The 25,802-nt window shown below is 51.7% G+C and overlaps 1 protein-coding gene and 1 long non-coding RNA gene across 6 annotated transcripts; one reads left to right on the forward strand and one right to left on the reverse strand.

The window, feature by feature from the left end:
- Window positions 1-1,346: 1,346 nt before the first annotated feature.
- Window positions 1,347-9,433, reverse strand: LOC130535201 (uncharacterized). 5 transcript variants are annotated; one of them, XR_008953059.1, is made up of 5 exons: window positions 9,179-9,433; window positions 7,500-7,534; window positions 6,325-6,490; window positions 2,504-2,619; window positions 1,347-1,486 (listed from the first exon to the last, which is right to left on the reverse strand). It is a non-coding gene; the product is annotated as an uncharacterized LOC130535201 (long non-coding RNA). The 5 variants fall into 5 exon arrangements; XR_008953058.1 differs by having other exon boundaries at window positions 8,834-9,433; XR_008953056.1 differs by having other exon boundaries at window positions 9,255-9,430.
- A 162-nt stretch (window positions 9,434-9,595) lies between these two features.
- lhx1a (LIM homeobox 1a) lies at window positions 9,596-17,128 on the forward strand. Its single transcript, XM_057050110.1, has 5 exons — window positions 9,596-10,520; window positions 11,859-12,082; window positions 12,536-12,819; window positions 14,328-14,493; window positions 15,184-17,128. Exons 1-5 carry the CDS (start codon window positions 10,351-10,353, stop codon window positions 15,564-15,566), a joined length of 1,227 nt encoding a protein of 408 aa, XP_056906090.1. The 5' UTR covers window positions 9,596-10,350; the 3' UTR covers window positions 15,567-17,128.
- Window positions 17,129-25,802: the final 8,674 nt, after the last annotated feature.

A 25,802-nucleotide genomic window follows, 5' to 3' on the forward strand; every position in this document is an offset into this window, starting at 1 on the left:
TTCTAATTATGCTACTTTTCCTCGGAATCTGCCGCCGTCTCTTTTCTTCCGCTCCTCTTTTTGTTCATTCCGCGCGAATACAGGCTGGGATATTCTTTAGCGACACAATGCATGTATTACAATACAAAGTAACCCTGGAGCCGCCATATATTCCCAGTGATGGCTCTCCCGTGAATTGGCGGCGTGTTTGATTCATGGCGGGCGGCAGCAGGCGGCGAGCCCGCCCTGTCACCCACCTGGATAAGTGACGCGCTGAATATTTACAGCAGTGAAGTCTTCTTTTAAAAAAAAACAGCTTTGTGAAGTGTTGGGGGGGGGCAGAGGTATGAATTCCCGGAGCGATTCATCTGCACAGGATGGAGGTCGGGATTCAGACCCCCTGCAGTCACTTTTACGGTCGGCGTCGGCGTTCCCGAGTGACCTTGAACGCACCAAAACTGGTCCTGATGAGGCGATCATGTGGGCCCGAACTCGTACTGAAGGAACATTCCACAGGAATTAAATGCGCCGGTTCACAAATTCCTCACTATTCCCAGGTAACAAACACGTTTTTCCGGTTCCTCAACACAACATTACAAAGAGTCTTCACGATTTTCCGGTTTGACCTCTAACGAAGGTCAGACGCTGTAAAAAAAAAGTGGCCAAAACGCAGCATCTGTATATTTTTTTCCCTCCAGTCTCCTCAAAATGTGGAACGTTTGTCAGGAGCGCACGGCGGAAGTTTCCCCGCCAGCGTGCGCGTCTCTTTCAGGATTTCCTGGAGGCGCCGTCGTGAAGGTGATGGCTCGATTTCACGCAGGTGTGCTCGAGTGTGACCCCAGCTGCTGTCGTTTAAACCCGTCAAGCTGCTCGTCGCCCGCGTTCGTTCGCTCGCTCGCCCACGTGTTGTGTTTCAACGTGTCGTCGGAGCGTGCACGTCCCTCCGAACGGGACGAGGACGGGCCCACTCTCTCAGCTCAGGAATCTGTTCAAACGGGACCGGGCACGCTGTCCAGACGGCCACAACTTCCAAATAATTGATAGAAATCACCAGATGAAGGGAGAAATCTCATCTTTTGAGCATCAATATTGATCTTAGCGCCAGGAGCCGGCAGCTTTGGGCTGTGATCCGCGGCCCCGGCGCCTGTGAGGGGAGTGTGTGCCGTGTGTGACCAGGCAAAGATGGGCCCAGATAAAAGGACTGTGCCGAGACTTGATGAGGTCTGCTCCCATGTTTGTCCTGCAGTATCAGGGATTACATGATTTATTAGCCCCCGCCGGGGCGGCGTGGCGGGGCGCTAGCGCTAGCGCCGCCGCCCCCGCTAGCAGAGAGGAGCGCGTCCATGCAAATGAAAACACGGCGCAGCTCCCGGTGGCAGCTTTTATTACAGAGGCAGAAACAAGAGGATTCTTTTCCATTTACGGACGGTGTCCTGGTGTGGGAGTCCCCCCTCCTCCGGACTCCTGCAGGAGGCGCAGGACGCCGTTCCTCTGCTCTCCGCTCCACCTGCAGTCGAACAGACGGTTTTTATTCGAGGGGTTAATGCGTCTTAACAAGATTAAAAAGTGCCAGCATCTTGTTGGGAATGCAGGAGATGGAAGTTCTGCCTATTGAAGTGTCACCTTCCTCCTCCTCCTCCTCCTCCTCCTCTCCTCCTCCTCCTCCTCCTCCTCCTCTCCCTCGGGGCTCAGCTGGACGTCCTAAACGAGGGTCAAGGTGGGTTCTGTTCTCTAAAACTGCTGCTGACCATCAGTCTGTCAAGCCGGCTAATTTACAGCCCGCCCTCCTCCTCTAGCACCCCCCCCCCACACACACACACACACACAAAAGCCTTCTATTCTTCCTCTGTGCACACTCTCTCTTTCTCTCGGCCCTCTCTCTATTTATCTCTATCTCTCGCTCTCTCTTTTCATTGGCTGGGTGTGAGGACGCCAGCAGCACGCTCCAGTGGAGACAAATCAGACCTTCCCGGCCGTGTCATCGTAAAACATCCCCCAGGAAGGTTGCGACCTCCTCACCCTTTCAACTCATCTGCAGGCACAGCGAGCCAGGCGGGGAGGAGGCTCCTCCATGCAGCAGCATAACTACCCCATCCACATTAGCGCCGGAGAAGAAAGGAAATCAGGAAATGGGCTGAATGGGAAGCCGGAGCCGGCTGAAACAAACCAGCAGGGGTGGAAATGTGATGCAAAAGGGAAGGGAAATCATCTCAGAAACGTTAATCGGCCAAGGAAACGTGGAGGCTGATGGAGCTCCGACTGCAGCTCCAGCAGCAGCTACTGGGCAGGTGATGCTATCACACACATGGACTGACCTTCTCCCATCAACACCAGTCCAGCACCAGTTAAGCTAGCAGTCGGACCCGGCTAACAGCTCACCGACGTGATGCCGGAGCTCCTGGTCCCACACCACCATTCCTGAAGTTTTCTTTCTCTCATCCCTCCTCCAGCCGCTCCTTCACCCTGGAATCTCAGAACAATCCCCCCCCCGCCTCTCCCCGCATTCAGACACTCGTGCACGTACTTGCGCTCAGCCTCATCCAGCATCGGGGCTCCCTGTTGCTCCAACCTGATGGAGCCATCAGCCAGGAGCCAGACGGAGAGCACTTGTTCTCATGGTGTCATCCCCGCCGCAGAGCCCTGACACAGGGAGAGACAAACAATTTGGCCTCCCTCCCACTGACTCAGCTCTGCGAGCCAGCAGGGGGGGCACTGGTGCTGTTTTGGGGGGGGGGGGGGGGGCGGAGGGAGTGAAATTGAAGCGAGACCTTGTGTTTCAAAATGGAAAATAGTTTGTTTCATGAATGTTAAGGGTTCCCTTTCAACAAGTGGGATTTCTTCCACTGTACTCTGCATATAGACCCCCCACCCCACCCCCTCACCCATGTGTGCAGGTTGTTTGGCCACATTTGAATACTCGGGGCCGGGGCGGCTGCGAGCCCTCCGACACAACCGGCTGGGACAAAGGAAACGAGGTCGTGCGCTGAAATGGTTAATGTGAATCTTAATAGAGGCGGCAATGTCATTATCTCCAAATCCGCTGAGCCCTCTCGACCGGGGGTGGCGGCGTGGATGGCCACTTTACATCCCGAGCGTGTCGGGCCGAGAGACCGGGGGCATGACTGCCAATCCCATCCGGAGGATTTGTGTCCTCCTCCACCAAATTCAGTAAGCACATGCGGGCTCATAAAGGTGTGGAGGATCGTCGGCGAGACGGGGTCAAAGTCAATGAGCTGGCTTTGCCTTTCAGCTGGGGGGGGGGGGGGGGGCAGGGACCCTGCAAAGCACCTGAATCGGCCACTGAAAGTGGGCCGTGCAGACAGGGAGGAGAGGGTGTGTGTGTGTGTGGGGGGGGGGGGCATGCCTGCCTGCCATTAAATGAGATAAACACCGTCAGATTTACACACTGCCATGGTTTCAACCAACCCCTGATAATCCCATCCCAGAAATAAATTGTCCCATTAAAATGAAATGTTGCCCATATAGGTTTAATAAATTGAAAACGCTTGTTCGAATCCCCCGTAATTTGGACAGAATCCCAAGCATGTAGCGGCGGCGGCGGCGAAATGAGATTATTTGCTGCGCGTTATAATGTATGCGGCGGTTTCCATGCGACCCAACAGTGTCAGTGAACCCCCGATGAAATGTGCGCTTATTTATATGCAGTTATTCAGGTATGCAGTAAATTCCAATTACTTCTTAAGATTTCTATTTAGCACGAGGGGGAAATATGACAGGGAAGCTCTGTGTTTTCGACGCCGTTGTAAATCTCGTTAACTCTGCGCGGGATCTTGCGAGAAATCTGCATTCCTGTCCGGGAGCGAGCGGCCCGGAAGATGTTGGCTAACCGGAAGTAGCTCGCAGGAAGCGTTGACCTTTACAGACCTTTTGGGAATAAAGTTGTGCTCATCACCACGAATGTTGAGGTTCTGGTCCCGACTCAGACGTGTTTCCTCATATGGAATGTGGGAAAATTTGGGGGATTTTCGCACATTTTCTGACTTGGTTCAGGCAGAAAGAGTGTGTGTGTGTGTGTGTGTGTGTGTGTGTGTGTGTGTGTGTGTGTGTGTGTGTGTGTGTGGGGGGGGGGGGGGGGTTCTGCTGTGGCCCTGTTATAAAAGAGCACAGGCCTGAATTTCTTTCTTTTGTAAATTTATTTTATTTTTCCAAAATCACCCCCTTAAGGTCTCTTTGTGTCTTCGCTGAATTGAGCTTATTTCATTTTCTGACTTTTTCTCATTCTGAAATGATTTTCTTTTCATTTATTTTATTTTTTTTGGGCGGGGGGGGGGGGGGGGGGGTAAATTATCACAGCCTCTCTTGGTCATTTTGTTTTACTGAACAATAGAAAACAGCAAGAATAAAAAGCCCCGCATTCCCGTCAGACCCGCGTGTTCGTCTTATTCCCCCGCATCACTGTTTTCTTTTGAGGCTGTAAAAGCAACTTTGTGGCAGGTGGGGGGGGGGGGGGGGGGGGGGGGGGGGGGGCTGTGTGCTTATGCGTTCAACTGTGTTATGAGCTAGAGTGTGAGTGGAGCCCGGTGCTCAGTCCCCCGTGCTGGGCCCCCAGGGGCCCTAAATCCCGCCGCTCTTCCCCGCAGCTCCTATCTGACGTGCAGCATGCCGCGCGCGCCTTGCCTATGCATTAGCCATCCATTCCCCGCGGCTGACACCTCTCCAGCATAAACCCGCGAGGCAGAGGTAAAATATCTGCCTCCTGGTGGAAATAAAGCTTTGTCTGTCTGCTGATCTATTGGATATAAAAATAAAGCCGCGGCTTTGATGCGGGTTTTACCTTATGCGCGCCTCTGCCTTTTGCGCACACGCCCGCTCCGATGAAGACCGATGGCGCGCGTTTGCGTCCCGCACGGCCCCCTCGCACGCACCCCCTCCCCCGGTTCCTGCAGCACACCTTTTTCTGTCCTTCTTTTCGCACTCAGATGTTGTTGAGAAGCGCGCTGCTTGTTATTGATCAGTCATTGTCGATAATTATGCGCGGATTTACAGCTTAATCGGCTTTGGGGAGTCGCGCGCCTCACATTATGGAGAACAAACGGTTTCCTCCAGATTCCCAACCTGATATGGTTTATTTTATTTTTATAGCAGAGGAAGGGGTATTTGTAGCATTTATGGCCAGTAAGACGCGCCCTCTTTAAATCTGTGTAGAAGCAATAATTGATTAGTTGATCCACATCTGCGTAAAATCCCGATTATTTAAGTGGTGTCGCAGATTTAATCGGGATATTTCGTGAGTTGACGCAGATGCCGAATGTCTAAAAAACACCATTTAATATCACAAAAGCGACTTCCTGAATGTCCTCTGTTCTTTTGGCCTCTGGTGCTGAAAAGGAAAAATAGAAAACAGCCAAATCTGTTGCCGCGTGCTCCATTTGCTGTCATTATCGCTGCTTTTCTTGACTGGGGGCCAATTTAAAATGAAAACGAGAGGCGGGCGTGACGCCACCACCAGCACCAGCACCAGCACCACACCAGCACCAGCACCAGCACCAGCACCAGCACCAGCACCACACTAAACACTGGCCCATATTTCATTCAGCAGAATCTTGGTGCTCCTGGTTAATAAAGGAAAACCATGACGGGCCGCTCTGCTGTGCGCTCCCGTTTATTCTAATGTAGGTTATCAGCCCCCCCTCCTCTCTCTCTCTCTCTCTCTCTGCTTGCGGGCATCTTTTTTTCCTTCATATTTCAGAGCGCAGAAATCCGCCGCAGCATATCTGGAGCTCTGCAGCCATGCAGCAGCGTCCCCAGAGCTTTGGCCAGCGGGCGATAATATCTCAAAGGGAGTGGTTATCGCCGCACATTATATTCTAATCATTAGTGATCCCGGCCCTTTCACCCCGGCTGCAGAATAAGCGCCGAGCGCCATTAATCTGAGCCGCTACTGGATCATTCTGTGTTGGTTCGAGCCCGTTTTAGAGCCTTTTGCACCCGCTTTTAATTTGATAAACGTTTAAAAAAAAAATGGAGAGCCGCCTCATCGAGCTCATGATGACAGTTTGATGCCTCCTCGCGTTTTTGGATGGCTGGGGATGATTTCTGCGGGTTGATTCCTAATTGTCCCGCCGTGGCTGATCTATTTGCCTTTACAGTGAACTATTTAACCACATTTGAAGGCTCGTGCTACGTTATATTTTATAATGTCAATTATTTTAATCAGTGTCCGAAGAGGTCTGATTTTAAATGCGCAATAAATCATGTGTTTACTTAAAATGGGTTGATTATATGTCCGCATTTATTGTAAAACAGTGTTGACAATGATTTAGATTTAAGGAAATAAAATATCATTATGAGGAGCACGAACAGTATGAATCCCTACAAGCTCACTGTCAGTCATAGCCCGGCCTGAATCCGCCCCCTAGAGGAGTGAGTGGGGGCTCTGGTGGGGCTCTGGTGGGGCTCCTGGTGGGGCTCTGCTCCTCCGTGACCTCGGTGTCTCCTGCGGGGTCCTTCTGCACCTCCAAGCCCCCCTAACCGGAGTCACCGCGTTGATCTGCTTGAGAAAACACACACCGATTAGAAATCTGTGTGGGTGGGTGCGCGCGCGTGCGTGTGTGCGCGCGCGCGTGACACAGAAAGGACAGCTGTAGGGAGATGATCTATAAATCCGATTGGATTTCTCTCACAGGCCGCAGCGGAGTTGAAAAGTCTGGAAAATGTTTGCGCAGAGTTTCTGTGGGTTCGATAATCCACGTCGGCATATGTTTGGCTGATGATGATGAGGAGGAGGAGGAAGAGGAAGAAGAGGAGGAAGAGAAGGAGGAGGAGGAAGAGGAGGCCGCAGCTCCGCCGGTCGATCGCTTGACTCTTTTTTGCGGTCATGTGAGCAGAACCACAAACGCGTCAGAGGCGTCAGATCTGATGCGTGAGCGGCGGCAGGATGGAACCAGGGTCGGGGGGGGGGGGGGGGGGGGGGGGGTTGCGTGGCCTGTGAGTGCGTGATAATACCGCGCAGGACACGGACAGTGGGAGCAATACCTGGATTGCGCTAAAGAACGTGTGCAATTATTTTTAGAATTGTCTCAGTGTTTGGGCGCAAATTGTAAATGAATCCGGGGTCCGTTTGTAATTTCTTTACCTAAATTTCTAATTTAACGAGCCGCTTTTTCCTCGGGACGCGCGCGTCTGGGCCGCGGCCGCACTTGGGAAAGTTTCCCGAACAGGAATAGAATTGAAAAATGATCCGAACGACATCAGGCGAGTCGGATTCGCGGAAATCGGCCAGTTTATTTCTCAAAGAAATGTCGGAATGTTCCGTTAAGTTGGAACTGATGAAAATCTGCGGCGGGTTGAAAGATTTATTTTTTTAAAAAAAGAAATGGAGCAGAAGGGCAGCCAACCCTTCACTTCCTCCTCCTCTTCCTCCTCCTCTTCCTCCTCTCCGGTTCAACCCAGCTGATCAAAGCTGCAGCCGGGGTTGATATTACCGTACCCCCCCACCTACATTTCGCTTTTTTTAAAAAAAAAAATAAAAGAAAGAAGCTCCACGAAGGTGTGATCACCTGCTCCGGGTCATCCCGGGGTTCGGCGCTGCGTCCTGGAGGAGAGAGTGGAGACAAATAAACGCGTCATGATTAGAATTAATGACCTCGCGCATCTTCACAGCCTCATTCATTATCTCAGCTTAATTATCTGCCGCTGTAGCGCTTCACTCGTCTGCACCTCATAAAGCCCGAGCTCCCAGGCTGCTTCGCAAACACTCGGGCCCACTTAGGGTCCGAGGACCCCCGCGCCGACCGGCGGGGCCCAAGTTCAGAAAGGAAAAAAGCTCCTCACAGAGCGGGAATAAGTGTTGGGGGGGGCTTTGCTTTGTCCTGCAGGGCCTCGCTGGAGGCCTCTCACACCACAAAATAAGAACTTCTTTTCTTTATCCCACGTGTTCTAATTCTAACTTCAGACCGAGTGAAAATAGGAGGCAGAATAAAATCTGTTGCTGCGGAGGATTACACTGGTAAGGTTAAACCTCCCTTTCCTTAGTGTCTTTGCCTGGGGGGGGGGCTGAGATATGTTTTAAGCCTGTAGCCCAGATTTTGATTTGCCTGTATATTCGTGGATTAATCTGCCTTATTTCTCCCTCTGCGGTTTATTTAAAATCAGCGGAGATTATCCCCGCTGACAGGCCATCGAGGCATCTTACGACCGGAAACAACAACTTGGGCTGTTTACATCCGCGCGCTCGCAACTTTGAGCAGCGGGATTTTTAAGATTCTTGTGTTGGAAGCGAGAAAATAAGAAAAGACGCGAGTTATTGGCTGCGTGGAGCGGCCCGTTGCCATGACCCCCCCCCCCAGGGTCCCCTCTGATGGAAATAGAAGCAGATGCTCGGCAGAACGCGCGCAGGAAAAGGAGAAAAGTAGGAGAAAGAGGATGAGAGATGAGCTGAGAGGGAGGAGGAGAGGATGTTGAGGCGAAAAGAGCCTAAAATAGAGCGGCAGAGAGGGAGCGCGCGCCCTTTTCAACTCTTATCTCCCTTTCTTCCAGCCAGGAACACATGTCCCGGGGAAGGGGGCTCCCCAGGCGCCGGGGGCAGCTGCGCGGGCGCGGGCCGTTGTGCATGAGAAGCGGCCCATGTGCGGGAGGAGGCGGGCGGGCTGTTGCTGCGGGACCAACGGCCGCGCCGGGTCGAGCGCGCCCCGCTCGGAGCCGCCGAGCGGATAAACGGAAGCGTCCCTCTCACAGCGGGGACGAACGCGGCGTGTGCGTGGTGCACACGCATCTCTGACGCGTGTCTCCGCCGCGAGGAGGAAGACAAATAACAGTCACAATTCCCTCTCAGCCCTATCTTTTTTTTTTTAAAAATCACCCATTTCCGGGCCTGTAAATGACTAAGGCTCACCTCCACCCTCACTGGTGGGAAATGACCCGTCATCCAGCGGGCTGCTGGGCTCGTGCTGGGCTCGTGCTGGGCTCGGGACGGGTCTGAAGTGGATTGGACCCCGATAATGAATCGTCCGAGGTGTCTGGGCCGCGCGCCTCCTGACAGTCTGTCAACTTTCGAGCCTATCTGTCTCTCGCGTCCCCATCACACCACGCCGAGGTGCCGCCGACGCGCACGGGAGCGCCGCGACAGTCACCAGAGTCGCTCACAATTGTGCAGCTCGCCTCAAATCTCACGCTGCTTTTATTGACGCGCGCAAACCTCCCGAATGTTGCCAAAAAACACACACACGCGCACACACACCCGCATTTGTGCGCATTTTGCTGCCTGTGAAGACGCGGGGAAACATGCAGAATCCTGAAGCCGCCACCGCGTGTACCTGCTCAGGTTCCTCCTTCTGCCCCCCTCACGCCCCGAAGACACTTTGCTCAGCAGCAGAAGTGGCGCGTGTCCCTCCGCGCCGCGCGCCCTCCGCCGCGGCTGCTCCCTCCAAACAAATTCACTAACATATGACAGTTCGCAGGCAAATTCTTGACAATTGGCGTCTTGAGTGTGTGGCATAAATAGCGCGCGGAGCCCTCGCTGGGTTCTGATGGGGCGGCTTGATGGCTACTGGCACGGCGCGGAGCTGATTGGTCCGGCAGCGGCCTGACGTCAGGAGGTTGAGAATAAGGCTGGGCAGGAGCTTTAGGAGCAAGACAGTGTACAGCAGAGCCAGCGCATCCCAGCATACACACGGTACCGGAGGCTGAGGGCATCCCAACAACCCCCGAGTGCTACCGGAGCCGCCAGCGCATCCCAGCACCCCCAAACAGGCGCGGAAGCCTCCAGGTCGGACAGCCAGAGCGGGGACAGTCTTCGCGTCTTTCCTGGGCCGTGTGATTTTGTTTCTCGCCACGTTTTCGGACACTGGATACGCTGCCATGACAACGAGCGCCGAGTCACTTAAAGGCGTGCGCGTCCTGTTGTGTGACAGCTCTGCCCCGAAAGCTTTTTATTAGACGCCTCTTCCAGCTCCGAGTGACACGCGACGCCTCTCCTCGGCCGATGCGTCACCTCCGCGAGACCCGCCGGGACACGCGAAGCGGCGCCGCCTGAGCCGCGCGGCAGCTCCACGCTCTTGGATCCCAATATTTGGACTCGCTTCTTTATTGCAGCTTTTGGCTTTTCCGCCAGGCAGAGGAGAAAGAGGACAAACGTCTCTGCCCGTGTTTGTTTTATTTTTGGACGCCGTTTTTTTTTTTTTTTTAATTCTTTTTTTGTTTTAACGCATGCGGGAAGAAATCTGTGGTGACACCTGATCGACCGGCTACCCCGCGCGCGTTGACCCGGGAGCTCCAGGCGAATCAGGGGAGGGAGGAAGCAGATACCCGGTCAATGCCCGGCCTGCGATCCTGACTGTCTGTGCGCGCGTGTGTGTGCGTGTGTGTGAGCGTGTGCGCTTCCTCCGCGGGGTCGTCCTCCCAGTCAAAGCCATGGTCCACTGCGCCGGCTGCGAGAGGCCTATCCTGGACCGATTTCTGCTCAACGTGCTGGACCGAGCCTGGCACGTCAAGTGCGTGCAGTGCTGCGAGTGCAAGTGCAACCTGACGGAGAAGTGCTTTTCCCGGGAGGGCAGACTTTACTGCAAGAATGATTTCTTTAGGTAAGCTCGCCGGTGCCTGATCACCATCCGGCTCTTTGATCTTTGAATTCTTTTAAAAGGTGTCTTTGATTTAACCCGCTGAAATTTAAACGGATCCTAAACGCCGATTCGAATCTGGCCTCGATTTCTACGTCAGTATCAAACATTCATGCTGAACATTCTTGGATTTGATTTCCAGCTGCACAATTAAACACACACAAATCACCAGTTAGTGTAAAAAATCCCGCTAGCAAGAAATAAAAAAAGAGATGAAAATAAAATGACTGAACGCAGAATTGTTAGTTAATAAGAAGTAAATGGAGCCGCGTGAGCCTGCAGGCGTGAGCGGGACCGGGAGGTGATGAGCTTTGATTAGCAGCCACTAATTAAAAGCTTGTTAATTTAGATTCTTATGCAAAAGAGCAACAAAAGAGGGGCAGCAACTTTAAACGCGTGTTGACTCGTTCTCTGCGGGGGGGCGACGCGGGAGGAGAGAGGGGGCGGTTTGTTGGGAATTCGAGGAAATCACACTTTCCTCCCCCCGCTGCTGCAGCCGGGAGAGGGTCCCGGATCAAACCCGGAGCCGAGGAGCCGCGGCCCGGTGTGTTTACCCAGGCCGGGTGAGGAGGACGTGATAAGTGGATTTGAATAGGAAACTAGCTGAGAAGATCAAGTCTGGCAACGCAACCACAGACGAGCTGTCAACACGCCACGCAACGACCCGCAATACACATTGTTGCGGAGCGGAGCAGCCCGCAGGGCCGGGTCCCGACTATTTACTGAGCCAGGCGTGTTAGTTCACCGTGCACACGCGAAAAGGCTGGGGAAGCACATCAAAAGAGTCGATTCAAAACCGAACACGCGCAGCAGAAACAGAGTGACGTCGATGGGAAAGAAAAAATAGAGAATAAAAAAAAATTAGGTCAGAAAAAGTTCGGGAAATTATTTTTAAATACATGCTGATGGCGATTAAAATTATTATTATTATCATTATTATTATCATTATTGTTATTATTGTTATTACTATTGTTGTTATTATTATTATTGTTGTTGTTTCGAGTTCACCTATCTTAATCGTAAATTTGGAACACACATTTTATTATTATTTATTTTATATTAATGTATAAATGACAAAATCCTTCCTACTTTGTACATCCACGGTTTTAATTAATCCGCCTTTAAGAGTTTCTAATGCCTAAAAAACTATTTAATAGGTCCAACTCGAGCTGCCTTAGTTGTTAAAAGTATTATTATTATTATCATTATTATTATTATCATTGTGGTTATTATTGTGGTTATTATTGTGTTATTATTCTGGTCCTTTTCCCCGTCTAACCCTCCTCGCTCGTCCTTGCGCAGGCGGTTCGGCACCAAGTGCGGCGGCTGTTTCCAGGGCATCTCCCCGAACGACCTGGTCCGCAGAGCCCGGAGCAAAGTGTTCCACCTGAACTGCTTCACCTGCATGATGTGCAACAAGCAGCTGTCCACCGGAGAGGAGCTCTACATCATCGACGAGAACAAGTTCGTGTGCAAAGAAGACTACCTGAGCAACAGCAACGTGAAAGACACCAACCTGCTCTCAGGTGCGCGTGTGTGTGTGCGCGCGCGCGCGTGTGTGAGCGGGTAAATTGTGATGGATGAGGCGTGTTCGGCCCCGCAGTGGCTTCATCATTTCCATGACCAGAGCTCAGAATCCAGAATCCAACAAAGAGAAAATCTATTGATCATTTCAGCCCCAGATGAAGATTATTTTTTCCCTTCATTTTTCATATTTATTTCTCCTCATAGCTGCTCATTTGATGTTTGGAATGTAGATTTATTTTTAGTTATATTTTATATTGTATTATATTTGCAGTGTAGTTTTATATTGTTGTATAATTGTTTACATTTTCCCGTCATTTTGTACCAATTTATTCGATTCGTCACATTATTATTATTATTATTATTATTATATTATTATTATTATTATTATTATTATTATTATTATTGTTATTATTATTGCCGTTGTTGACTCCTCGTCTTCTGACGTCACTCAGTGACCACGTGCAGCGACCCCAGCCTATCCCCGGACTCTCAAGACCAGCTCCAGGACGACGTGGTGCTCAAGGACACGGAGATCGCCGCCCTGTCCGACAAGGAGACGGTGAACAACGAGAACGACGACCAGAACCTGGGGGGCAAGCGGCGCGGCCCCCGCACCACCATCAAGGCCAAGCAGCTGGAGACGCTGAAGGCGGCGTTCGCTGCCACCCCCAAACCCACCAGACACATCAGGGAGCAGCTGGCCCAGGAGACCGGCCTGAACATGAGGGTGATCCAGGTGAGAGAGGCCCCCGCCGGGGATTATCCCTCTAATCTCCCCATCAGCGCATTCATCCGTCCACAGCGCGCATTTATTTCCCCCCTCCCCTCAAACAAACCTTCATCCAAAGGTTCCAGCACTTTCCCTCGGAAATATGGTGGATCATAATGATCAGGGGGGATCCAGAGGTGGACGGGGGTGGGCTGCCCCCCCCCCCCCCCCACTGCTTGATAGGCACTCATTAAAAAGGTGTGATGTAACAGCTTATATTTTATGGTAAAATGTCTCTGCCAGGCTGCTGCCGTGACCGTGAAGGCCTCATCCATCACCCCCCCCCCCCAGCCTCGTTCATCCTCACATCCTTCACCCCTCTTTAAACAGAGGAGCCCCTTCCCCTCAGAACGCCTGGTCGCATTGAATTCATTAACCCCCCCCGCGCCTCCAACAAAAAAAAAAAAAAGATTGGCGGACGGACGCGGTTGATTCACAAACGTGTAATTTATACGGGTATTTTTGATTCTTGGCGCACGCACGGGGGCAAAGGCGCCAACTGGCGCGGGGCGCGCTGGGAACACTGGGAGCCTCTGGCACGGCCCCGCCGTCACGTTCTGCGACCACATTTAGCCACGCTGCGCGCGTCCGCGGCCAAGTGGAGAGACGCAAATCTGTTCGGCTGCCTCCTCACAGCCCGAATAATTACCAGAGAAAGAGTTAAACAAAGAGCACCCCGGAAGTGGCTCGTTATTATTATTATTATTATCATTATTATTATTATTATTATTATTGTTGCTTGTCGTTATTATTATTATTATTATTATTATTATTATTATTATTATTATTATTATTGTTATTATTATTATTATTTACAGAAATCGGTTCTGTTTTTTGACGTCAGACCTTGACGTCACTGTTTTTGAAAATGTGTTATAGCTGATGATATATCACAATAATATATTATGGGCATGTGGGGGGGGGGGGGGGGGGGGTGCGTAATTAAAGGACGGTGGCCTATAGATTAGGAAATGATAACCTCCCATAGCGCGCTAATATATTGGTAACAGCCCCTCTATTAAGTATTAATTGGAGATTTTAAGGCCTCGCCGCCGCCGCCTTCGTTGGGAGTAAATTGGGGGGGGTTAAAAGATCATTCCCGAGGTTAGATGTGTCGCGCGCTGCCGGATCGGGAATTGGGCGCATTCCTCTCCAGAACATCGCGGCTTTGGCGCCGATTCTGTGCAGGTGCCAAAGTAAATATGACGCCTAATTACACGTGGCCGTGTGTGCACAGCGCGGTTAAAATAATCCTCAACGTGTTTTTTTTTTTTTTGTTGTGTTTGTTTGTTTGCTTGTTTGCATATTTATTCGCGCGTAAAACGCGCGCGGTGGGGGTCAGAGCTCGTCCGACGCCTCCATTTCTCTCCACGTTTTATATTGACGCGCGATCAAAATGGCGCCGCCAGCTTCACCGCGACTGGAGGTGACCCGCGTGTAAATATCTGTGCGTGTGCGTTTCCGTGCGTCTCCAGGTCTGGTTCCAGAACCGGCGGTCCAAAGAGAGGCGCATGAAGCAGCTGAGCGCGCTGGGAGCGCGGAGACACGCGTTTTTCCGCAGCCCGAGGCGGATGAGGCCGCTGATGGACCGGCTAGAACCCGGGGAGCTGATCCCCAACGGCCCCTTCTCTTACTACGGAGGTGAGCGAGGCTTCATAATTAACATTTATTTTCTTATTTTCTCCTCTAAATTATGACGGATTCCAGATGCCATTCAGCCATTTTATACTATTTATTTACAGTGTTATATTCTTTTTGTTGGAATGGACGCAGAATAATTGAATATATATTTTTTAAATGATACATATTTACGCGGTTTGTTGACGGTAGCATTTAATAAAGTCAAGTAAATTTAGGAAGGAAAATCGAGATTTGAAAGATTTAAAAACGACACCATTCAGACAAATCTGCTCGCTCTCTCGTCACTGGATGGGATGGTGTAAAATGGGAGAAACGGGGCGAAAAGCTCGGAAACCTTGGCTCCGAAATGTGGGAATTTCACCGGGCCTTTGTCCTCACGGCTGAAGTCAAACCTCCACCAAAACCCTCCTGAATTTAAAGAAAAAAGAAAGAACAGAAATCATCCGAGTAGGTAGATGAAATGCTCCTCGTTTTAATTAATTTCGCTGCCCCCCCACACCCCCACCCCACCCCCACCCGACGGCGGTCCTGATTTAGGTGTAGCGTGCTCTGAGACGGATGCGGCGAGGGGCTCCCCGCCTCTCTCCTGCAAATTGAGCGGCGTGAATTCAGCAGATTTCCTCGACGCCTCTGAATTATTCCCGTTCTTCCTCTCATCTGCTCCCTTTTTTCCCTCTCTCGGATCTGCAGATTATCAAAGCGAGTACTACGGCCCGGGAGGGAACTACGACTTCTTCCCTCAGGGACCCCCGTCCTCGCAGGCTCAGACCCCGGTCGATCTCCCATTCGTGCCCTCCTCAGGCCCCACCGGAACCCCCCTCGGAACTATGGACCACCCCCTGCCGGGACACCACCCCTCCAGCGAGGCACAGCGCTTCTCCGACATCATGTCCCACCATCCGGGGGACTCTCCGAGCCCGGAACCCGGCATCCCGGGGCCCCTGCACAGCAGCATCTCCTCCGAGGTGTTCGGCCCGAGTCCGCCCTTTACCTCACTGTCGCTGAACGGCGCCGGATACAACAACCACCTGTCCCACCCGCCCTCGGAAATGAACGAGGGCACCGTGTGGTAGCTGCTCCGCGGGGGCCGATCCCACCGGGAAGGGAGGTGAGGTCCGGGGGCCTGTGGGTCAGAGCAGGGACGTGGATACCGACAGGGTTAGGGCGACACCGTCGAATCATATTTTGGTTTTTGGGTGTTTTCTTATTTATTTATTTAAATTTATCCATTTGATTTGGTAGCTTTGGGTTTTTTCCGTTGAGGGGCACAAAGAAAAGTGCTCACGAACATTGTCCTCAGTATCGTGTTTGGGTGTTTGGGCCCCCCCCCCTTCGACCCTGCATCCTATAAAAACCCCAGTGATGGCAAAGACTTCTTGAACTGCCCCGGTCCCTGTCACCCCTCCCGGCTCCTGTCAGTGGTCACGACCCGACCCCCCCCCCCCCCCCCCCCCCGAATGCTCGCCGACAGGGTGAATAACAACCATTTCCAAATCTCTTAGAGTGTGTCCTGACCACAAAAGCATCATTAGCTACTGTCAAAGACTTCAATAGCTTTACGGAGGGAGAAGAAAAGGGGCTGAGGGGTGGTGGCGTGTTGAGGCGGCGCCGCTCGACGGCTGAGTGGCGTCCGGGCACCAGACTTGTATTTATTCAGAAGCTCCTCAGACCTCTTTGCCTCTCAAGGCTCTGCCATACTGACACTTGACCTTTTTGACACTACGGAAGCCCAGAGGAAATGACATTTTGTCCTCAATCAGGACTGTTTTGTTTCGGGTTTTTTTTTTTTTTTTTTTCTCGCCAAATCTGAAGAAAGCCGCCTTCAAAAGGCCGACGGTAGAAACCCTGGACGGAGTGCAAACCCTTTATTTAAGACGGACGTGAACTCGAAACCATGAGATGAAGTCTACCTTCTAAAAATCTTCTACCGGGGTTCAAAATGGGACTTAGAACAGTCAACTGTTTACGTAATCTATTTAATTCAGGAGTCTAGAAGTCTCGAAAAAAAACAACCAACAACAACAACAACAACAACAAACGTTTCAGAACCTCTCGATCCACACGAAAAAGTTCCGAGCAACCAACCAAACTTTTGTATTGATTTCGTTTATATTGTATGGAGATAAAAACAGATTTGCTGGGGTTGTGGTTCACTGTGCTAGTTTGTACAAGATGTTGTTTACAAAAAAAATGGTGGAAAAACAATAAAAACACAAGTAAAGTAGACATTGCCAAATATTAAAAAAAAAATAATTAAAAAAAAAGAGAGAAAAAAAAATAGCACAAATACTGTTAAAGTGCTTGGCACCGTCATCAAAATGTAAGTGTTTAACGGAGCGGTCGACCTTTTGTAGAATCCTGATGATGCATTCATAAAATTGTTAATATAACATACTTAGACAGGTTTTATTTTTGTGTCTTCAAGAGGCGGAAAATCCAAACTATTAAAAATTGATGGTCAGCTACGCGGCTGATAGCTGCTGCGTCTTTTTGAATCTCGAGCCCTCATGCTTTGTCTTTTATTGTCCCAATAAACCTGAGCTTATGTGACCTCCAGTGCATATTAGACCATTCACTGTATAAATACAACATGTTGACAAAATGTCTTTCTAATAAAACGAAAAAATATACGTGACACATGCACAGATTTTCTTTTGCAGCAGCTATCTGACGGCGTCGCCGGACGTCGGCCTCCCCGACAAAATCGTCCTCTGCGGATGTAAAAGCGGGTTTGCCGTTAGCGCCCGCGGCGCGAACCGCGGATGCTAATCTTGAGGTTTCGCCGCCGACGTTTCTGCCGATTTCACGTGTGCGGACGCAAGGGGGAGCGCGGCCCCATCGACTCCCCCCCGCAGACGTTCCCGGGAATCTTCCCCTCGCTTCCTCGAGGTCGCCGGCTAATCACGAGCAGTTAGCCGCGCAGCTGTGAAGGACGGTGCTGAAATTGCCGTGACTGCCGCGCTCCCGCTTGTTATGCTTTTATTAGCCCGCCACGGCGACGCCGTCCGCCCGCGGCTCCCGCTCCGACTTATTCCGCCCGACAAAGTTGCAATTACAATCAGGAAGTCTAAACAGCGAGGCCTCGTCTCCCGCAGGAAGGGCGACAAATATTCGTACTCGAGGAGGAGCGAGCCCGGCGTTGGGATTGCGGCGTGAATCCGGGGGAACCTTTATCTCCCCAAACCTGCGGAGCAGCGAGGACCAATCCTGGTTCTCTCCTCTGCCTCCAGACTGTAATCCACCATGAATTAATCATGGTCTTGAGAGTTAACCAAGCTTGGGGAGGTGGGGGGTGGGAGGATATAGGTCTCTGTTGAGCCTCTGGGCTTAGAGCCGCCCCCCCCCCCCTTCCCCTCCAGGGCAACAACATGCACCGGCGACTGACCGCCCCCCCGGGGGCCACGGCTCTTTAAATTCAAATCTCCTATTGATCGCTCATCAGCTGTTGGTGCAAACTGACCTTGTAGTCGAACACGGGGAAAATAAAACCGGCCCAACAGCGTCGGGTGGCTTTTAAATGACATTTCAGATCTCGGAGTCAGGACGTTCCAACGCCCCCCGCCCCCCCCCACTGGGATCCAAAATGAGCGTCCTGTACGCGGAGCGAGCGCCGGAGGGAAGGAACACATCCTGAGAGGGAGAGAGGGCGCAGGATGGTTTACTCGAGGGTCCAACGGGGGCCAGAATTCCGAGCCAACGGGAAGATCGGCTCCAGCAGGCGAACGCTGAGATACGTTTAAAAAAAAACAGCCCTTTTTTTTTTCTCCCAGACGCTCTTCATAGGAGAAGCATTTGGCTGCTGGCTTTAAATGCAAAGTGGCTCAGCGGGAAGTGTCCCCTCTACTCAGCACGAGCACACACACACACACACACACACACACACACACACACACACACACACACACACACACACACACACACACACACACACACACACACACGCTCCGCAGCCCTTGTTTCTCCTCAGATAAATGAAACGGGCCGATTTCTTGGCCGGGAATAAGAGAACACTGTTAATCAATGGCTGGAGCTGGTTGATCGCTGGGCCACGTTCCTCCGGCTCGATACTCGGTCGGCAGGTGATACACGGCCGCGGACCCGGCCGATAACCTGGGCTGATGAGCTGTTTGTTTTGCCGGCCCGGTTCTCCTCACGCTCCCTCCTCCCCTCTGGTAGCCACGTGTCATCGGCCTGTTTAATTGACCATCCGTCCGTTGGTGGAGGCACTTGGGGTTGCTTATCGGGCTCTGGCTCCATCTATTTACGTGTGTTTGTTTCGAAGGTTCCGGAGTCGCCCGGCGCCGACCCGCTTCCCGTGTCGCCTCCTAGTGTTCGTCGGGACGACTTGCAGTGTTCCGTATGACGACAGGCCGGACGTGGAAGACGTGGTGGACGCAGAGATCCTTAACGTGAGCCAAATCGGGTCATTGGTCCCCAGAAAGGGATCAGATTCGGGATTCGGATCGGACCGGACCAGGTCAGTTTAGTTTGACCTGATGACACCTGAGATGTTGGTGTTCTGGATCCAAACCTGAACCAGAAACATGCCTCGTTTCCCCGTCGCTGCCTCACGGGCGACCTTTGACCCCACATCCAGGTTCCACCCCGCGGGCTGACCCGTTCCAGCTCCCATCCCTGTTTCCCCCATGGATGCCCCCCCCAGGCTGAATGAAACCTGGCGAAGTGTCCTCACAGACGCCCGTCTGACAGGAAAACCCAACTCAAGCAGCCTCTCTGGGGCCCGTCGGGCGGGTAAATCCTGATAAAGTTCCCCAGGGTTCCTCTCGCTGGCCCCCCCGAACGCTCCCTTCCAGCCCCGCCGCCTGCTGTCAGGACCAGGCTATAAAATGCCCCCCCTCGGGGCACTTTCCCCCCATGGACACTGAAAGTAACCCTCATAAACCAGATCACATGTCAAATAATTAACAAATATTTGTAAAGTCTGAAGGTCTCAGCGGACCGGTGGTGATGAACTGAGGGTTTAGTGGGTTTACGACACTATTGTGCCTTAAACTGCTATTTTTTGTAGTTATATTTGGGCCAAATCCTCCTGCCAGATAAACCTGATAAAGGTCTAACTAGTGTAACATATTGCTTTTTCTGTATCATTCTGTTCCAGCGAAGAGGTGCTTTTTCTTTAAGCGATGAATAAATTACTCCGCATATTGAACTAATTTCTGCCTTTGCTCTGGAGAAAATGGGCCTAAATGTGCCTCTAATTTGCTATTTAGAATCAGTATAAAACCAAATGTTTTACTTATAATTGGTATGTAAGCCATTGTAGTACAATTTACATAAAGAAATTGCCCATGTAACAAACAAGGCGCTCACCCAGGGAGAAAAGTACGCTCGTTTAGCAGAGTGGAAGGTTCTAATTTCCCCCCGCAGGAAGTCCTGATGCCATGTGAGGTCGGTGGGACGGCCTGATTAGCAACGAGCAGCGAGTGTGTCTGCGCCATCTGACCCGCTCGCTGATATTCATTTGTCATTCACATATTGGAGACCAACTGCTGAGCTCCTCGCTCGCGGCGAGGCTTTTCACCGCTAGCCGCTCCTGTACGATCACACCGGCAATTTCCCCCTTTCGGATGCTACGGAGAACAGCGGCTAAGCAGTCGCGCGGGCGGCACCTCCCTCCGCTAGCAAGGCTGACCGTAGCGCCGGGAACGTGCACCTAGCCTCGCAGGAAGTTGCTAGCTAAGTCGTCGGACAGATACAGCGAGGGGAGGGAAACTTCACTGGCGTGTTGCTAACGTCGTCAAATGCTACAAATGTTTGCTAGCGTGGTGCTGAGTCATCGGTTGCTGTGTTTTCTGTCCCTTTAGAATAATAAAAGTGGGAGTTGAACACAACGTGTTTACAGACAATAATCCGTCACTTTACAAAGCCCCTCAGTGGGATTATACGGCGAGAGACCACATTATTCCCACTTTAGGATGAAATAACGTGCGCTGGAACAAGGAAACCCCACAGTCAAAACATGAAAGCTGCAACTCTGGGTGTTAGCATTGCTTAGCACCTCGGGGCTAAATAGATTTTTGTTATTTTCTGCCAGTTTAGCATTTTCTGCGGCGGCGGCGTGCGAGTTTATGAGCAGGTGTGTAAATGCTCTTATCACCCGAAACACACTGTAGCTCCAGCTCCAGGTGTTTGTCGTCACGTTACTGTACCTAGCGCATTAGCAACGATGCTAATTAAAGCAATCCTGAGAGGGAAATACCTGGATTAGAGGGAGATTTGCAACTCAAAGCCCAGACGTGCCCGATCAATTTAAAACCATTAGACAATTAATTCACTTTGAGGGAGGGTGGATATGACACGTGCACTAATCTGGCCCCTAAGTTGTCACCGTGTGTACTGATGAGTATTGAGTGGTGCGTGCACGTGCACAGACGTGGCGTGGTGCTAAACAAACGGTGCTTCAGGTCAATAACCTGAGTGGATTACATCAGTCACCAGCGTCAACGAATTCCAACCAGGAAATACGGAATTTTTCGCTTTTATTTTGACGTTTAAAGGGAATTTTGTGGGTGGATTTTAGCTCTTCCCGGTGTGTCCTCGGTTGCTCCGCCCCCTTCAATTCCTCCACCTGTGTCTTGTTCCCGCTCACCTGTGGCCCCTGTGTATTAGCGACGCACTCCTGCTGCTCTGGTTCTGTTCCCATCCCAGTTCTGGACACGTACTGGCTTTTGGACGGGTCCCGGATGTGTCCTGCTCCCACCTCCTGAAGAAGTAAGCTGCTTGATGGCTTCTCTCTGTCGTTTTAAAGCATGCTAGCTCGTGACAAACTCTTCCTTCCGCTTCATCTGTGTTTGCATCATTTTTAGCTGGTTTCTCCCCCATTATTAATGTCTCCGATATTATTCCGATAAAGTGCTGACCAGGACTTTTGTGGAGCAATTTAAATCAGATGTGCAGGGAAGTGATGGATCCATGTGACCAGTCACTCAGATAGCCACCAGAGTTGCTTTTATCTATCAAAATGAGGATAATTGGATGTGCCGGATCCACGGAGGTGAATACAAACCCAAATATTTCCGATATGCAACTGAATATTCACGGAAATTCCGTGGAAAACTCCTCCTCGCCCTGTCACGTTCGTACACGCAGCTGAAAGAGAGTCCTCGTTGTCTTAGGGACGAGGGAAAAGTGGCCCGACTATTTTTGTTAAACACACACACACACACACACACACACACACACACACACCACACACACACACACCCATTCCAATTAAAGCGGGCCTGTGTGGGTGCAGCCAAGCAGCTCTGTTATTCAATTCCATTAGAATGAACGATGCAGCGGCATGCAACCATGCAGTTAACAGGAATTAAAACCACAGGCAAGATGACGGATTACACGCGGGTGGAAGCGCGTGCGTGCACGTGCGAGCAGCCCCGCGCCTTTAAAAATAATAAAAAGCCGCCAACAATCTGAATATCCTCCCAGCACATGTACCTAAGTATTAAACGGCCAAATGTGGCTGCGGCACTTGTCAGTATTTGCCAGCTGTAGTTACTGCGTGATGTATGGCCGCGCTCGTGACGCGCGCGTGACAGTTGGCAGTCATTAATCATAGTTAGGAGATGGGACGCGGCTCGCGCTCCCTTCTTCCGCTCCCGCTAACTTTACTGCTGTGTTCTAATGCTAACGTTAGCTAGCCACTTCTCAAACTTCCCTTTGCGTCCCCGCTCGGCGACGCTTCGTGGCCGTCAGGAGCGTGCACGTGCGTGCCTCTGCAGGCTAGGCTAGGCTAACCGCATGTATAATAAGAAACAAAATTAGGTGGCGGCTCTTTTGTTTTTGTTCCGTTTAACCCTTATAATCAGAATAGAATAAAAGAATAGATCAGCGCCTCAAATATTTCAGTAAAACCAAAAGTTACGCTGGTTAAAATGGCTCTTTACCAATTTCAGGTGTCCACATCCCTCCCCGGTCCTCTGCCCGGACTTGCAGCTGGAGCTTCCTTGCCATGGCGACTGGCGCCACATTTTAAAGTATTTCGCTTATTAAAAGCTGAAGTTACGGTTAGCGGCTAACCGTTAGCACATCACAACAAACCGTCAGACGCAGACAAATGGCCGCTCGCACGTGAGCTAATTTTAGCAACGCGATTGAGGTAAAGCAAACGGAGGCGTCGGAAAGGACACATTTGCACTCCAATTAAAAGCGCTGTGGGCGGAGGTGCTTCCTAAAGGCCGGCGCTGCGTCACACGCAGGAACAGCGCCCGTCTCCCGCGTAATGAGTCATTGAGGCATCGCCTCCGATGGGCCTCCTCCGTCAATGTCGCGTCCACCGAGCGCCGCCGTCACATCGACGCGGGCCAAGTGTCCGCAGACAGTGATGGAGGGTTTGTGCGAGGTCGGAAGCTCGCCGGCTAATTCCTCCGTCCTGGGCGGAGCCCGTCCGGTGATCGCCTATCACCCCCCGTTATTCCAGATCGGTCTGGAGCGGCGATCAATGCGGAGTCAAAGTCGGCTTTCTTTACGCATTAGGGACGACTTCAGCAGCGTTTTCCCGCTCAAACCGGCAGTCCGATGGAAGCTAGCAGCTAGCTGGGAATTCCTCTTCGGTATTCCTGTAGCAGCTAATCTGAGGGTGATGGGTGTCTGGATGCCATCGTTGGTCCCACAGTGGCCCCGCCCCCTTGGATTTCCCCTGGTACAAATAAACTCAAGTGTAGCTTAGCGGTACCGCGCAGTTAATCTGAGCGTTACTCAGATCTGTGAACATTTCATCGTTCTGATTTACTTCACAATTAATTGTTCAACGCGGAATTCGGGCCATTACTGATTTTTAAATGTATTTATTATTGAACATTAGATGTTGGAGTTATATTTAGATTGTGGCCTTTCCAACTGAAATGGAATTTTTAATGGCGTGGGATTCATTTTTTATTCACACACACACACACACACACACACACACACACACACACACACCCATACTGACCGTGTTTCCTTAAGTAGACAGTTGTAGTTGATGATTTACAGTAAAATTGCTTACAAATTGGAGGGGAGAAGGTTTTGCAGACCTGGCAGCTTTCAACTCTGCCTCCCATTTGTCACCCGACGTTTCCTTTTGTGCAACAGCATGAAAATTAATTAGGCTACTTGGTGGCAAGTTTACGGTCATTATTTATGGGGAGATGAGATGCGTCGGACACCATCTTTGACCAGTGTCGATTTATTATTTTTACTGTTGCGTGCGTGCGCGCGCGTGCACATTAATGGCAGCAGAGCGAGATTCATCGGGCCTATTTGTGTATCGTGGGAGGACAAACATATTCAAACAAGTTAGCGGCCATAAAAAGACAATAAAAGATTAAAAATTCATCCCCGTGTGTGTGTATGAGGAGGCGTGCGAGTGCCCAGCAGCAGGAAGGGGCCCCTCTCTGATGGGGGGTTAAGTTGGGCTGGAAACGGGACGGGAGCACGGAGCTCTTTGATCTGAACCACCAGCCGTCTCTGATTCCTTGAGAATTTCACATACGTCCTCGGGCAGAGTCGAGGAAATGGAATGTTCAAAGCTTCCGTTGTGGAAGCTGCGTGGTGGCGGAGAGGCTGCAGGGGACCCGCGATCAGCGCAGCATCTGGGCGAGGTCGATGACGACGGCAAAGCAGCTTTAGCACCTCTGTCGCTGCTCCTGCAGCACCTACAGGCGGCGACGCCCGACCAGAACCAGGAGAACTGGCCCCAGTGCGCTGCTGGGAGCTGTCTCCCGGAGACGGCTAGCATAAACGAGACCGGCGCAGCCAGGAGTCGGCTAGCATAAACGAGACCGGCGCAGCCAGGAGTCGGCTAGCATAAACGTGACCGGCGCAGCCAGGGGTCGGCTAGCATAAACGAGACCGGCGCAGCCAGGGGTCGGCTAGCATAAACGTGACCGCCGCAGCCAGGGGTCGGCTAGCATAAACGTGACCGCCGCAGCCAGGAGTCGGCTAGCATAAACGTGACCAGCGCAGCCAGGAGTCGGCTAGCATAAACGAGACCGGCGCAGCCAGGGGTCGGCTAGCATAAACATGACCGGCGCAGCCAGGAGTCGGCTAGCATAAACGTGACTGGTGCAGCGAGGAGTCGGCTAGCATAGACGAGACCGGCGCAGCGTCGTCTGTTGCTGCTTATAAAAAGGCCGTACCATCAGGCAGTCAGGTTGGGTCGCCCCCTCCTCGGTCCAAATAAATAAGTCTTTGTCACAACAACAGTGTGCGAGCTGTTGCGGAGCGGTTTCCGTGGCAACGCAAACGTCCCTTTGAGCGAGGACAGAAGTTTTGTTGTGAATGGGTGACGGGCGAAAGGAAGAAAGTGCTGAGATTTCACATGACGTCAGCTCTCCTCGTGAGTTCGGGCAAAGTCAGAGGTCAAAGTTCAGCCCCTGGTCGGCGTTTGTGAGCGTTGCCACGGAGACGGGTTTGGGGCAGGTGCTGCATCAGCCCGGCGGCCCCGTTCAGCCTTCATATCAGTGTGAATTATGACCTCAGAAGAGTCACTTTCTACTGTATTTACACACACACACACACACACACACACACACACACACACACACACACACAGCTTCACTCAGAGCCAGTGGGGCCTGTGTTTAGGATCACTTGGAGATAATTGGGTCTCCACGCGACATAATCTTGCATTAGTGGAAGCAGCTGTGCAGCCAGGACCCAGGGCTACCTGCCACAGCGGCGCTGGCGTCGGCCCGGACCGGCGCTGGCGTCGGCCCGGACCGACGCTCCCATCCACCAACGATCCAATAACACTGAAAACTTTAGCGTTCCCGGGGAATCCGGCGCTTCCGCTCGCCACCAATCCGATCGCTGTCGTCCTCCATCTCCCCGGAACCCGTCCCACCTCCGATATAACTCTAAAAAAAGGCCCGCTCCTTCCAGTGTTGTAATCAATGCCCACAGGAAATGGGATTCCTCCAGCCGGGGGCAATTAATACATTTGTGTCCTTTTTTAACACTAGTGAGCCGAGCTTGAAATTACCAACGACGGGCTCCTCATTTCCATATTTATTGCAAGCAGAGGACGAGGTGGTGGTGGAAGCAACGGCGGAGGGCGGCGGTGAAGGTGGGGGGGTGGTGGGGGGGGGGGGGGTGAGAAACTGGGGGGATGATTGATGTCGAGCTTGTCTCCTGCATTACAAACAGCCCATTATTGCTCAGACAGAGGGGAGAGAGGGAGGGAGGGAGGATGAAGAGCATACAGTTGATTAAAGTTGAAGACAGTGGGATCAGTCTGAAGGTTTTTCTTCTCCCCCCCGTCCTCCACCCTGTCTTTCCTTCACCCCCCCATCCCATATTTTGTGGGG

The sequence above is a fragment of the Takifugu flavidus genome, chromosome 12 (assembly GCF_003711565.1).
Source record: "Takifugu flavidus isolate HTHZ2018 chromosome 12, ASM371156v2, whole genome shotgun sequence".
NCBI lineage: Eukaryota > Metazoa > Chordata > Actinopteri > Tetraodontiformes > Tetraodontidae > Takifugu > Takifugu flavidus.